General features: G+C 36.2%; 1 protein-coding gene across 7 annotated transcripts in view; it reads right to left on the minus strand.

Moving 5' to 3' along the window:
- Ganc (glucosidase alpha, neutral C) overlaps window positions 1-15,461 on the minus strand; it is a 76,968-nt gene that overhangs the window by 26,546 nt on the left and 34,961 nt on the right. For all 7 annotated transcript variants that reach the window (XR_007343967.1, XR_007343968.1, XM_048793745.1 and 4 more), the window contains exons 7-13: window positions 13,835-13,880; window positions 10,520-10,586; window positions 9,211-9,307; window positions 7,117-7,297; window positions 6,750-6,903; window positions 3,740-3,975; window positions 1,088-1,214 (exon numbers count right to left, since the gene is read on the minus strand). Coding sequence is in view for 5 of the 7 variants with exons in the window: in XM_048793745.1 (XP_048649702.1) it covers window positions 1,088-1,214; window positions 3,740-3,975; window positions 6,750-6,903; window positions 7,117-7,297; window positions 9,211-9,307; window positions 10,520-10,586; window positions 13,835-13,880 (908 nt within the window). In the remaining 2 variants the exon portion in view is untranslated. The remainder of the gene's footprint in view (window positions 1-1,087; window positions 1,215-3,739; window positions 3,976-6,749; window positions 6,904-7,116; window positions 7,298-9,210; window positions 9,308-10,519; window positions 10,587-13,834; window positions 13,881-15,461) is intronic.

Here is a 15,461-nt window from a genome sequence, read left to right on the forward strand (position 1 = left end):
TCCTCCTCCTCCTCCTCCTCTTCTTCTTCTTCTTCTTTTTTTAAGACTGAGGATTAAACCCAGGGGTGCTTAACTACCAAGCCACATCACTAGCCGGGTTAAAAGAGCAAAGAACAATCACAGGAGAGAACCTGCAGGATGCCTTTTTTCTTTTCCTCTTTCCTTCCCTTTTCTCATTCATTCTCTCTTTCTCTTTCCCTCCCTCCCTCTCTCCCTCTTTTTTGTTACTGGGGATTGAATCCAAAACCTCACACATGCTAGGCAACACTCTACCATGGAGCTATACTCCCAGTCCTTTAAAACATTTATTTTGATTCAGGGTCTTGCTAAGTTGCTGAGATTGGCCTCAAACTTGAAATCCTCCTGCCTCAATCTCCCAAATTGGATTATAGGCATGTGCTATGATTCCTCTACTTCTTATCTCTATTTGTTTAAAGAAATATGCATGCCACTGAGGTTTGCTTATTTGTTTGTTACATTCATTCAATTACTGATTAATAAATATATCCAAACATATATTTCCAATGGTACCAGGTTGTTATAGTTTAGATCTTACATGTCACCAAAAGCTCATGTGTTGAAGGCTTGGTCTCCAGCTGAGAGATGGTTGAAACTTTAGGAGGTGGGACCTGGTTGGAGGAATTAGGTCATTGGAGCTGTGTCCTAGAAAAGTATAATGGGACTCTGTCTCCTTTTTCTCTCTTGCTTTCTGTTCTCTGTGAAGTGTGCAGCTCTCCTCTGCCATATGCTTCCATTATGATATACCACTATGATATACTGTCTTGGCACAGGCCCAAAAGCCATGGGGCCAAATGATTCTGGACAGAAACATCTGAAACTGTGAGCTAATATAAATATTTTTCCCTTCAAATTAATTTCTTCAGGTATTTTGTCACATAGGGAGAAAGCTGACTAACACACAGATGTTATGAAAGATACAAAGAAGGCAATACTTTCTTTCCTTGAAGGTGCCTAAGATGTAAGTAGAAGAGTAGATACTTACTAGAAACGAGAACAACAGCCATGTAACCTTCATTAATTGGTACTAAATAATTGGAAATAGTAAGTATATAAAGCAATATCATACCAGGCCAGCATACTCCTTCAAAGTCACTCCCTTCACGATTTCTCACAAAAAAGCCCTGTTCTTTGGCCTTAGTGTAAACTGAGTAGTCAGGATCAATCTTGATGTGGGGGTCACTGATGACCACAAGCTGTCAGGACATAAAGGTTTGAAGATATCATCAAGTTTTATGGTTAGACTTAATATTCATTTATATGTCTTCACCATAGTTTTAGGGTAAAATTTTATTTTGAAACAATTACATCATCATGAAATATTTCATACATCAGTAAAACTCTATAGTCTTCTGTGTGCTCAGAAAAATTAAAACTGATATCAAAACCAGGCCAATCAAAACCAATACCAATGCTGCTATGAATATAGGTGTACAAATATCTGTTTGAGTTACTGCTTTAAGTAAGTTCTTTTGGGCATATATCCAGAAATGGGGATTGCTGGATTATATGTTGATTCTATTTTTAATTTTTTTAAAGAACTGCCATATTGTTTTCCAAAGCAAATGTACCATTTTACATTCCTGTCAACAGTACACAAGTGTTCCAATTTCTCTACATCTTCACCAATACTTACTTACTACTTCTTAAATAGTACCCCTCCTAATGATGTTAAATGGTATTTCACAAATAAAAGTTTTGATTTGCACTTTCTAATGATTAGTGATGTCGAGCATCTTTTTGTAGCTTGTTGGCAATTTGTCTGTTTTCTTTGGAGAAATGTATGAAGATTACCCATTTAAAAATTTTTGCTGTTGTTGTTAAGATGTAGGAGTTTCTTATAAATTCTGGCTATTAACCACCTTTTAAGAAGCTTTTAATATTTCCAAATGTATCCAAAGAAGCCTATAATAAGGCCCAATCTTTCTGGACAGATTCCCTACTATTCAAAGCTTCACATGCTTTGCTCTTTCAAAACAGCCTCTGTTTAGCTTTCAAACATCCATCAATGCTCCATCCTCTAATTACATTGCCTTCTTCCTTCCCTCTTTTCCACTAATTAGAGACTCATCCTTCAGGGGTACCCTACAATATACCTGTGACACAAACTCCTGACTTGAGTTCTCCAGTAGGTTAAAATCTTCCCTCTCTTGGCCCATTCCCACTCCAAACTTTCTTTGGCTCTCATGTTACTGCCCTGTATTGTGGTTACTGCATACTTGCCTTTCCCCCACTTGCTGGAAGACCCTGAGGAGTTCATCTCTGCATTCCCTTCAGTACTAGCACAACCTCTTGAATGTTCAGAGGCCTCAAAAAACAACCACAGAAATTTCCACAAGGACAGAAATTTCTAGAGCCAAGCAGACCAGTGTTGATTCTTGCTATGCTACTTATTCACCGTGTGAAAATTACCAAATCACTCTAAGTCTCAGCTTCTTTATCCAAATAATGGGGTAATAAGACTATTATAATATATTTTATTACACCGTCTACCTTATAGTAAGTACTTAACAAATGATGCTGTTTTAGAGTTAACAAGATTGATTCTAGAGACCTGTGAGAAGTTTGAGGATCAAAGGAATGGGTTGAAAAGGCAACTTTAATACTAAGGAAACCACCCACACAAGCCCTTGTAGGACCTACGCTCAGTAGGCCCGGTTTACACTCCCTGGCGGGTCAGACATCTGCCAATGCATTCTGCTGTCATATATAAATAAAAAAATTAACCAAGTAAACATAGATGTTATACTACATGTTATACTACTACATGTACACATATTGATGGAAATAAAATTATTTTTATGAAAAAAAACAAGGAGAGGGATTGTATCTATTTATATAATGTATATGGGGTTCACCCCCTTCTCCTCTCTCCATTTTCTTTTCTCCCTCACTCTCTTATTAGAATAATCACTGCCACGTCCATACAGGAAAGAAGCACTCTACACTTTCTGATGATTCCTCCTCTTCTCCATTTTTTATCATTTCTTTCCTTGGCCAGACTTACAGAGTCCACCAGGGAAGCCTGAAGAAAAAAAGAATAATAAAGAATCTGACTCCATTTTTTATATTTGGCTGTTCAGGATTTTCAAGCCCCACCATTCCCTCTTACCTTTCTGCCCACATCTGGGTAAGCTGACAGGAAGTCCTGGTGCTCCCTCATTTGGTGCCAATAGAAGGTTCAAACCATGCAATGCAAGCCCTAGCCCATAGGTAACAATCCTTACCCTGGAGAGTGAGTGCACTCTAGCGCCACCCTCTAGCCACCTAAGAGCCAGTCTCCTTTCTCAGCAATCTATGGTCATTTTTAAATCATCTTGGGAGCTGACCCTATTCTCCCCAGAAGGCCTCATTTTGTGATGAACTTTCTCATACATCCTTAGTACATGTGTACAGTATTATCAAATTTCATACTAGAACAAAAGTTTGGTATGGTTGGGAATCCATCATGTTACTACAGGGTAGCTAAAAAAAGAGAACTGAAAATGCTAGGCCTCTTCATCATTCTGTAGACATAAACAACTAAGGAAGGGATGGATGGAGTTAATACCTTTTCACCATTCGATTTCTGTTATCACAATTATAATTACATTTGAAAGTACCATTTTCATGGACTATTTTTTTTTATTAAATGGTTTTCTTCCACTAATGTACCAACACGAACTTCAAATAATTTTAAAAGCTTTGTAATGAAAAGTTTAAAAATGTTGGCTTGTTCTACCTTACGTTTTTTGCTCCCGAGCAGCTCTTGCATCCTTTCGGGGTTTGCAAATCTTTTTTTATCCCAGGTGAAGTACCTCTTGCCCTCAGTGTGCTCTATGTCCAGCCATATGACATCATAAGGAATATCATGTTCATCAAATCCTGCATCCACTGCCTTTACATCTTGCTCATCTTCATAGTTCCAGCGGCACTGGTGATACCCCAAGGAGAACAAAGGGGGCATGGCTTGTGTACCTAAAGACAAAAATGAGAACTGAGTCAACTACCATAACAATGATCATCATTTGGTGAGCATTTTCCCAATGGGTACTAGTAAGCACTGAGCTTGTACGTACATAGAATATCAAGGAGAAGAAAGCATAGCTCTTGCTTTCAAGGAAGTAGCAATTAGGGTGATAAGCAAGCATATAAATAAACTGCTTTGAATTGAGGTATAACTGCTATGTTAAAGGTATCAGCCTAGTGCTTTGGGACCAATTATTGGGAAACCAATGAATTCTTCCTTGAGTTAAGTGTGGGGTCTTGAGAGGCTTCAGAGAACAGGTAATACTGGTTTGGATTCTTATGAATAAACATAAGTATACCCTATAGGGAAAAACAGATAGAGCATACGGGCATAGGGAACAGAAGAGACACAGAGGCAGATATGCACATGACAGGCTTAGGAAAAAAATAAATATTTCAGAGTGTTACAGTATAAGGGAGATAAGTAAAGGATGAAACTGGAGAGGATCAGTTTGTATAGGGTCCTTTAGTTCAGGTTAGCAATTCTGAATCTTCTTTTATAGGAGTCATAAAAATTTGGCAAAATGTAACCTTCCTGATCTTTATTTTAAAAACTGATGTCAGGGAGCACTGTTGAATCTGACTTAAAGGGAAATAGAAGTAAGGAAGAACTGTCAAGACATTATTGTCAAAACATTTACTTATACTATGGAGGACATTTGGTCAACCACTTGGATTTACCTTGTTCCTCTCCCAAAGTCTTACTAAAATCAAGGTAAAGAAAATAAAAAATGAATAAAGCCATAAAAACAGAATGGTGAAAGAGTAACTTCAACAAAACAAAACAAAACAAAACGGAAAGAAGAGGGCAGGGGAAGGATGGTAACTGCTGAGCACAGCCAGGGAAGCTCTCACCTGAGTGCTTGAGGGAAGCATACAGATGAAGAAGAAAGCTCGACCCTGTCCCTAGTATACAAGAAGACAGAAGAATATTCCAACTCCCACCCCTATACAGGACTATAAGATCATTCAGGCACACAGAACTTCCAGGCTGAACCACATTTTTTAAAAAAATTTTTTATGCCTTTGTTTATTTATTTTTATGTGGTGCTGAGGATCAAACCCAGGGCCTCGCATGTGCTAGGCAAGCACTCTACCACTGAGCTACAATCCCAGCCCCAGGCTGAACCACATTTGAGGAAAATCTCTAAAATTAGATTCAGAGGCCCAAGTAAAGAAATAGAATAAAAGTACCTCTGAGAAAACAGTGACAATGCAAGCAACCAAAGTAACAATCATCAAAACATTATCATTAGTATTTCTGGAGATGAAAAAAGAATTTGCACCCATAATACACAAATATAATAGCATAAACCAAGCATGAGGTGTTATTAACAAGTAAAAAATTAGAGAATAAGAAAGTACTCTTTGACATTAGAAATAGGATAGAATAAATGGAAGGTCTGAAAGGCAAAATTGTGAAAATTGCTCAGAAAATAGGCAAAAAAAGGGAAAGGAGATAAAAAAATCTGTAAAGGAGAAAGGGAAAAAGGAGAGGAAGAAATTATAAAAGGAATAACATAGGTTGTATTCCTGAACTAAACAACAAAATTCTCAAGATTGAAAGGGTCCACATCTAAAACCCAGCATAATAACAACAATAATTATTATTATTTTGCAGTACTGGGGATTGAACCCAGGGGTGCTCTACCAGTGAACAATATACTCAGCCCAGCTGATTTTCTTTTGAAACAGGGTCTCACTAAATTGTTCAGGTTTATCTTGAACTTATGATTTTCTTGCCTCAGCTTCCCAAGGAGGAGTAGTGAAAGTGGGAAGCCTATCTTGTTTCTGATATCAGAGGGAAGCTGATAGGTTTTCCTTTCTTTTTGTGGTACTGGGGAATGAACTCAGGGTGTTGTGCATGCCAGACAAGTGCTGCATCACTAAATTATATTCCCAGCCCAAGTTTGTAGTCTTTTAAAGATAAAATGCTTTATTGCTCAAACTAGTGGGTGTGGGTTTTTTTTTTTGTTTGTTTGTTTTTGTTTTTTTGGCACTGGGAATCAAATCCAGGGGAGCTTTACTACTGAGCAACATTCTGGCCATTTTTATTTTTCTTTTGAGTTACTTAAGGCCTTGCTGAATTGCTGAGATTGACCTTGAACTTTCTTTCTTTTTTGTACCAGTGAGTGATCCCAGGAGTACCTAACCACTAGTGCTACATCCCCAGGCCTTTTTTGTATTTTATTTTGAGACAGGATCTCACTGAGTTACTTAGGGCTTTGAGTTTTGTTTTGAACTCTTGATCCTCCTGCTTCAGCCTCCTGCACTTGGGATTACAAGTGTGAGCCACCATGCCTGGTTTGACCTTGAACTTTCAACCCTGCCTCAGGCCTATTAAGTTTCTGTGATTATAGGTGTTAGCGAACATGCCCAGCATTTTAGTGGTATATTTAAATGGAAAAAAAAAAGCATGGAAAAGTTCAGGTTGGAATATTGGTTATGTAAATTATATAAATTAGATAATACCCAGGGACTAAATGTGCCAAGGAAAGTAGACGGTGAGTATTAGGGATTAGAGTGTACAGTTCTAGATTCAGTATAATTTTTAACTGTGCTAAGTGGTATGAGGGTGGGAAGGGTAAACCTTGCTACTTAAATTGCTTAGGTAAGTTGTTTATAGATCCTACATAATGTACAATAAATATTAACCTTCAGTGATGATACATGAGATAGGGGAAACATAATGGAACTATAAAATGGCACCTCTACATGCAAACCTGTAAGGTAGGAGTACTGCTTAAAGACATCAGAAGGTGTAGGTCCTGTCAGCAGAAAAACATCAATGATTCCACTCTCTGATATCCAGCACACATCAGTTCGAGATATGACCTTTTGTTTAGCAGCAGCTGGGCCCACCTGTGTCCATGTATACTGGAAAAGGAATGGAATAAAAATTTGAGAAATTTCCTCTAAACTATGATACCAATTGTATGTAAATCCACTCCTTTAGATAGTACTGACCTTCACTGATTACACTCAAAGCTTCTGGTGGCAAAAAACTGCCACCAAAAAGAAAAAAAGAAAAGCTAGCAGTGGTTTTATTTTTTCTCTAAGTATGACATACAATCATGATCCACAGCTTACCTCTACTGAAGGTTGTGTATTGATCTCCACTAGTGTTTCTGAGGCATTCAGCCAGAAAATGCCTATAGTCCTGCCCAGTTTGTGGGCCAAGAGATAAGGCACTGAGCCATAAATGCCCATTTTGTCATGTATTTTATATCCATAGACATCCAGGTTATAAAGACGGTAGGCATCTCCATCCCTAAAACATAAATGAGGATTATCATCAAATACCATTACAAATGTATAAATAACGAATAGGACAGCTCCACTCTCCACTCTCCATGCAAACACTTAGGTCCTATGCCTCTTCTAAGACTTAACACTACTTCCCTAAAATGTTTCCTGACACAACCTGGACAAATGTTGTCTCCCTCTTTTGATTCCTTTGGCACCCCCTACCGTGACAACTGGCATAACTAAGCCCATATTTCCGATCTCTTTTCTAAATATCTCTTGTGAAAGAAGGATAATCACTTGTGAATCTTCCATAATAGGAAGCACACAATACACATCCACTCACAGATTTTGTGAGTTAAGTTTCTGTAGCTAAAACAAAAGGATAGTGTTCTTAATAGACTTCCACAGAGCTGGCAGGGAAAGATCAAGAGCTGACGGGGTGGGGGCACAGAATTAGGTTAGTATGAGAGTAGCACAATTTTTTAATGTTATTTGTTCTTTTTAATTACACATGATAGCAGAGTTTTATTTTGACATGTTTATACACACATGGAGTATGTCTTATTCTAATTAGGATCTCAGTCTTGTGGATGACATGATGTTGAGACTGTGATGTATTCATATTTGTATATAGGAAGGTCATGTTAGATTCATTTCATTGTCTTTCCTATTCCTATTCCCCCTCTCTTCCTTTCCTTTCCCTTTGTATAATCCACTGAACTTCTATTCCACCCCCTCCTGCCCATTGTATATTAGCATCCACATATCAGAGAGAACATGCACCCTTTGGTTTTTTAAGACTGGCTTATTTCACCAAGTCCATCCATTCACCAGCAAATGTCATAAAGTCATTCTTTTTATGGCTGAGTAATATTCCATTGTGTATTTATACCACATTTTCTTTACCCATTCATCTATTGAAAGGCACCTACGTTGACTTCATAGCTTAGCTATTGCAAATTAAGTTGCTGTAAGCATTGATATGGTTCTGTCACTATAGTACACTGATTTTAACTCCTTTGGATATATACCTAAGAATGGCATAACCAGGTCAAATGGTGGTTCCATTTCTAGTTTTCTGAGGAATCTCCATACTGCTTTCCAGAGTGGTTGCACCAATTTGCAGTCCCATCAGGATTGTATGAATGTACCTTTTCCCCTGCATCCTCAAACATTTGTTGTTGCTCGCATTCTTGCTAATTGCCATTCTGACTGGAGTGAGATAGAATCTCAGTGTAGTTTTAATTTTCATTTTTCTAATTGCTAGAGATGTTGAACATCTCTTCATATTTTTTGACCATTTGTATTTATGAAGTGTCTGCTCAGTTCCTTTGCCCATTTATTGATTGGGTTATTTGCTTTTTGAATTATTTACATATCCTGGAGATTAAGAGAGCAGCACAGGTTCTGATGGACTCATTGTGCCTGTTAAATAAACAAAATCTGATCCTTGAAATCTGGATTAGACTCTTGTTTCCCTTTGGTTTTGTCCTAGTCTGATGCCTCTGGTTATTGTCTATTAGTGTTAACCTGAAATGACCTTCCCCAGGGAATCAGAGGTTATTTGAAATGCCATTTTCTGTCTCACTATCCCCCTCAGAAGTAAGTGTTGTTTTTCAGATCAGTGATTTTTCACAGTATATTCTCTCAGGGCTTTACAAAAAGGCCTTGTGAGGTAAACATAAAGCCTAGGGATAAAGATCTCTCCCCAACTTAGACTGCAGCAGTTTCTAATTTTTACTTCTTCTATATTGTTAGGTTCAATGTTATAGTTTGTATACTTATCTGATGCCAAGAATTGAACCCAGTGCCTCACACATACTAGGCAAGTGCTCTACCACTGAGCCACACAACCCTAGCCCTCAAAGAAGGTTCTTAAAACTCTACAAATAATATAAATCAGAACCTCCTGTAAGGATTCTTATTTTCACATACCCAGTATTTTTAAGTTGGTGAGATTCTGCATGTTGTGGGATCCCATAGAGATGTTCAAATCCATGTAAGGAGAAATCCAAACCAACGGAGGTAGGACCTGTAGAGCCCAGGATACCAACTGAGTTTTGCTTCTCAAGAGGACAATCAATTAAGGAGATTCAGTTAACAACGGTGTAGCAAGACAACTAGACCAGGTGTAGAAAGACCTGAACTTGCTCTGATAAATCAGTAAATGCTCTGTAAGGACTCTCTGTAAGATGTTATATTCAGGTATTGTTGGGATACAAAAAATGCATATATAAGACAAAGCTCTGGTCTCTTATTATGTTGCCTTAGCTGTGTGCTAAAGCTCTCTGTGTCTTCATTTATAAACAAATTCCTTTATTACCTGTAAAAAACAAGGTTATAAAGTTTTAGATTTTTCTTAAAATAAAATATATTGCATATAAATTTATATACCTATAATATATAAATTTCCTTTAACCAAACACTCCTTTATTTAACAATTAATTTAGAGATAAAAGTGTAAATTAGTAGGAGACAAAATATTTACTTAAATTCATACCTAAGTTAAAACTATTTTACATATCACTTATAGGATTTTTTTTGGGGAAAAGAATGCTAAAGAGAAAGTAAAAAAGATTATGATGTCACAGAAAGGAGAGACAGAACCATATCCTTCATATAAATTTTGAGCATTCTGTTAGCCCTGATCATTATACCACGCTGTAGATATGTAGAGCTAGAACAAAGATTCTCAGAGAATTAGGGAAGGTTTATTATTCTACAGGCAGGGAGAAGGGAGAAAAATGAGTATTTTTCTAACCACAAATGCCCATGTATCTGAAAGGGAACTCCTGAGAGATAGACTCTATGTCCTCCTCTAACCCCATCACTAAGCCTGGTGATAAATGTCACAGATGGGCACATGACACCTATGTGAATGATGGGGAGACCTTGAAAAAGTTAAAAACTGCCTTGGAATGTTGAAGCTGATACATTCTATAATTTGGTTTCTCATTACTTGAATCTCATAAAAATAGAATGCAGAATTTGTAGCTGCTTGTTCAACTGGACAGTACAGCAGCATGATAAGCTAGACCCCTCTGCAGGGCCTGTACTTTTCTTACACCCTCCACACTAAAAGCATATAATTACCATTTCTTTGTTGCAATGCATTACTGAAGGATAGAGGACACAAATTTGAGATTTCTGTTCACTTTCAGAAATCACTTGTTTAGGTGCCAAAACTCACGGAACTTTTAGATAGATACTTAGCCATTTTGAAGTTAAGCCAGTTTCAATTTACCATTAGCTTTGACATCCACAAAACTTCCAAATTTCTCTTCCCAAAGGCCTAGATCCTCTTGATTTTCCTGTTAATAAAAAAGGGGAACTAATTGAACTTATAAATTGTAACAAATGTGGTCGCCACTCTTATAGGCTTATGCCCCTAATTATCAGGAAGTAGTTAATGATTTGAGTTCATTGCCCCTAATCCCCTATATGACTTAAGTTCTCCAATCTTTGAGGGGAAAATGTTAGGTAGCAGCTAGTAATGAGTAGTGAAATATAAACCAATAGCATAGCAGGATCACAGGGTTTCTTTGAAATTGCCTTTAATGAACAATCAAGTAACTTATAGAAGAACAACAGGTGTACTAACCCAGAGAATAAGCAGGTAGAAACAAAGGGAGTCAATTAAGAAATATATCTAGAAAAGGATAACTCCAGGCAGGTATATTGAGGTCATTGTGAAGTTAGGTTTTATGGACATATGTTTCTCAATCTATTTCAGAAGGGAAATTTCATTAATAGCATGGTGCACTAAGATGAAGTCTGCTTGATTATTGACCCCAGAACCCGCATTAACATAGAACTGACTGGTATTGAATAGGATGGTCACCAGGACAGATCTGGAAAGAACAATCCAGGGTCAAAAACTCCCCAGCCTGAGGTGAAGGAGGAGATAAAACATCTGATTGGTAAAGACTGCAGAAGGTGGTATCTAGTTCTTCTGACAAACATCAAACAGTAATAAACTTGGAACCTGCATTGTTTCCTTTATTATTCACTTCCTTTTTTTTTGGTGTAGATAGACACAATATCTTTATTTTTATGTGGTGCTGAGGATTGAACCCAGTGCCTCACGCTTGCGAGGCAAGCTCTCTACCACTGAGCTACAACTCCAGCCCTTTATTGTTCTCTCCTTGGAGGTGAACTCCCACTCCTCTACCCCCACCCCCAGCTATGCACACTGCTTGAGCCTTATTATACTTTCACTCATAGTAAAATAATAAAATTCTATTGGTTGGCTCTTCAAGTCTGACTTTGCATTTTCTTTTGTAAGGACACAAGAACTTAAGTTTGGAGCTTCATCTCCCAATTCTCCTGTGATGCAACATCTGCACATTTTATTTGGATTATTAAGAAATAATAATAAAAGGAATTCATCTTTTAGAATGAGTTTGTGATGTCAGTATATTTACTAAATCAAACTGTATTTTATATAAATGTCATTAATCATCCTTATTTTTTTCTTGTGGTAAAATAACCTAAAATTTACCATTTTTACCATTTTCAAGTATGCAGTTCACAGCATTAAGTAAATTAGCTTTGTTGTGTGATGATGTTCATTATCATCATCTCTCTCTAGAATGTTTTTCATCTTTCCAAACTGAACTTCTCTATCCATTAAATAATAACTCCCCATTTCCTCCCATGGTAACTCCTTTCTCTTTCTGTCTCTAAGAATTTGACTGCAGTAGGTACCTCATAAAGTGGAATTATATATAGCATTTGTTCTTTTGTGATTGGCTTATTTCACTTAGTATAATGTTTTCAAGTTACATTCATTTTGCAGCATTACTCAGAATTTCCTTTCTTTTAAAGGCTGAATAATATTCCATTGTAAGTATAATAGTACACTTTGTTTATGTACTCATCATCAAGAGACTTGAGTTGCTTCCTCCTTTTGTCTACTTTGAATAAGCTGCTGTAACTTCACTTTTGAGTATAAACCCAGAAGAACTATTGGATCATACTATAATTCCATTTTTAATTTTTTGAGGAATAGTTATACCTTATGACATGAATATTTGCATATGAACTAAAGTGATGTGAAAGCACTTTGAAAAATGGTAGTGTTTATATATGCAAAAATTTTTAAAAATTGGGCTGGGCATGTAGTTCAGAGGCAGAGTATTAGCTTAGCAAATATTGAGGCCCTGAGTTCCATCTCCAGCACTGGGGTGAGGGGGAGAAAAACATTTTTCATGTAAACATGTAAGGTAAAACATTGAGCTCAAATAATTCCAGTCTGTTTTGAGAGACCCTAAATAGAGATTTGTTTTTGCTGAGATGGGCACTTTTCCCTTTATCTTCCAATTAGCTAAACTACAGCTATATTCTTTTTTTTTTAACAATTTTTTTAACACAATGCCTTATTTATTTATTTATTTATTTATTTTTTATGTAGTGCTGAGGTCCCGCCCGTGCTAGGCAAGTGCTCTACCGCTGAGCCACAATCCCAGCCCTACAGCTATATTCTTATGTTGACTGGGATGGCAATGACTACTTGGGTCCACAATCTTTTTAAATTTTTTTAGTTGTTGATGGACCTTTATTTTTTATTTATTCATTTATATGCAGTGTTGAGAATTGAATTCAGTGCCTTACACATGCTAGACAAATGCTTTACCTACACAGCTACAACCCTAGCTCTAAGGTCCATAATCTTTTGATCTAGAGCTATGAACTTTGCCAGATTTTCCTTTTCCTTAGGAGAATGAAAATGTTTTTTAAAAAATTGCATGTATATGAAATGCATATTTCTTTAAAAGGAACTCTTTGTCCATTTCTGGGTTATTTGTTCATAATTAAAAGTTCTGTAAGGTGGACCTCTACATTTTTTTAAAACAAGAGCTCTGGTCTTTTTATATCTATATTTTATTTTATTTATTTTTATGTGGTACTGAGGATCGAACCCAGTGCCTCGCACATGCTAGGCGAGTGCTCTACCACTGAGCCCCAGCACCAGCCCCATGATCTGTGTATTTTTAAAAGGCATGCCTGAATCCTTAATGAAGGCAATAGTATCCATATGGATGGGGTTTAGAGTCCATGAATTCTATCAAAAAATATGAAATTCAAAAACTTTTCTATAGGGATGGTTCAGTTTTTGCCAAATTCTTGCAAAGGGTCTGTGACTCAGGCTTTAACATTATGTTCTTCAAAAGGTCTTTTGCAGATTCCTTGGTCAGATTCCTTCTTGTATTCTCCCAATCATTTAGTCAATGCCTGCCTTTCCCAAAAGATTCTAAGTTCCTAACACATGTTTGGGATTTTTTTTATTCAAGGTTTATTCTTTTTATCCAACATAATGCCTAGAAAACAAGCAGGTACTTAAGATGTATCTGTTTTTACAAATAAATGAATATATGAATGAATAAATGAAGGAAAGAACAAGATGATAAGGCAAGCAAAGAGACGTAATGTCATTTATATGTAGTAGAGTATTAACAAGTACTCTTCTGGATAAGGGAGGAACAGAATTCATTATGTGCCACAAAATCATGATTGTGGTGAAGAACATAAAAAAGATAAATTGTTCCATCTAAATTACCTGAGAGGTATTGATTGATGCACTCTCCTCATTTTCTTTGGTAGTTCTGTTTTAACATAAAGAAAATTATTTCACTCAATGATGGAAAGACGGAATTTTGTTCAATAATAAAGATTTTCATTTTCAACTTTTAAGATGTCATAAATTATATCCTTTAACTTACTAAATATAACACCATTATAAACTCAAGCTTAGAAAATTGAATATTAATGAACAAACCAATAGCTTGATTGTTTACACAAATGTACATGTACTTGAAAATTTGTTAATACTTTAAAATAACTTTATTTTTATTATAAGTGTAATATATGCTCATAATATTTCAACAAAAAATATGTAAACAAGGTAGAATACAGCTTTCCCCACTCATTGTACTCTGGTACACAGCAACACAATGTAGTCTCTCAGAATAATTGTGACAATTTATTCTAAAATTTTCTTTTACCCAAAGTTGTATTTGAGTGTTTATCGCCCAACATTTTTTTGTTTTGGTATTATACCACTGAGCTACATCACCATCCCTTTATATTTTTATTTTTTATTTTGAGGCAGTGTCTCACTAAATTGCCCAGACTGGCCTCAAACTTGAAATTCTCCTGCCTTAGATTTCCAAGTTGCTGGTTTTACAGGTATGCTCCACTGTGTATGGCTCTCCTCACATTCTTTTTGTGCGTATATGTGTGGTATTAGGGATTGGACCCAGGGTTGCTTAACCACTGAGCCACATTCCCAGCCCTTTTAAAATTTTTATTTTGAGATAGGGTCTCACTAAGTTGCTCAGGCTCGCTTTGAACTTACAATTCTCCTGCCTCAGCCTCCTGAGCAGCTGTGATTACAGGCATGCACCACAGCTCTCCTCACATTCTTAACAACATGTGGCTTTACCAATCTTTTGGGTCTTTGCCACTGTAAAATTTTAGAAAAGATAAAGCATTTCAGTTTGTATCTCTATGGTCATTAATGATGTAAATTGCTTTTTTATACATTTTATGGTACTTCTATTTCTTCCTCTATGAATTATTTATTCACATTCATTATACATTAATTTGTGTCTTTAATGTAAAACACAGAACATAGATAAAAGAACACAGAGTTTAAAGGATAATACTAAGTGAATAGGTATAAATATACCACTGTGCTTAAGCAACTGAAATAACTTGTTCCTTTGGAGTATCTATACACCTCTTTTCAAATCTATCTGCTTTCACCTCATACCTTCAGAGATAGCACTATGAAAGTTTGTGTTAATCATTCTCTTGGTGTTTTAAAAAAGTATTCTCTGTCTCTCACAAACAACACACACATAAATCCCCAAAAATACATTATTAGGTTTTATACATTATTAGGTTTTACCTTTTAAAATATATATATATATATATATATATATACACACACACACACACACACACACACACACATACACACACACATACACACACACAGTTTATATTCTTTTGTGATATGCTTTTTTTTACTCAAAATTAATTTTTTGACATTCATTATGTTAACACAACTTGCTATAGTTTATATCCCCCATTTTTAAATTTGTTTATTGTTCTTTTGCTTATGGATTTAGATGATCTTTCCTATATTGTACATATATATATATGTATGTATATATATATAT

This window comes from Marmota marmota, unplaced genomic scaffold, assembly GCF_001458135.2.
Source record: "Marmota marmota marmota unplaced genomic scaffold, marMar, whole genome shotgun sequence".
Classification (NCBI taxonomy): Eukaryota; Metazoa; Chordata; class Mammalia; order Rodentia; family Sciuridae; genus Marmota; species Marmota marmota.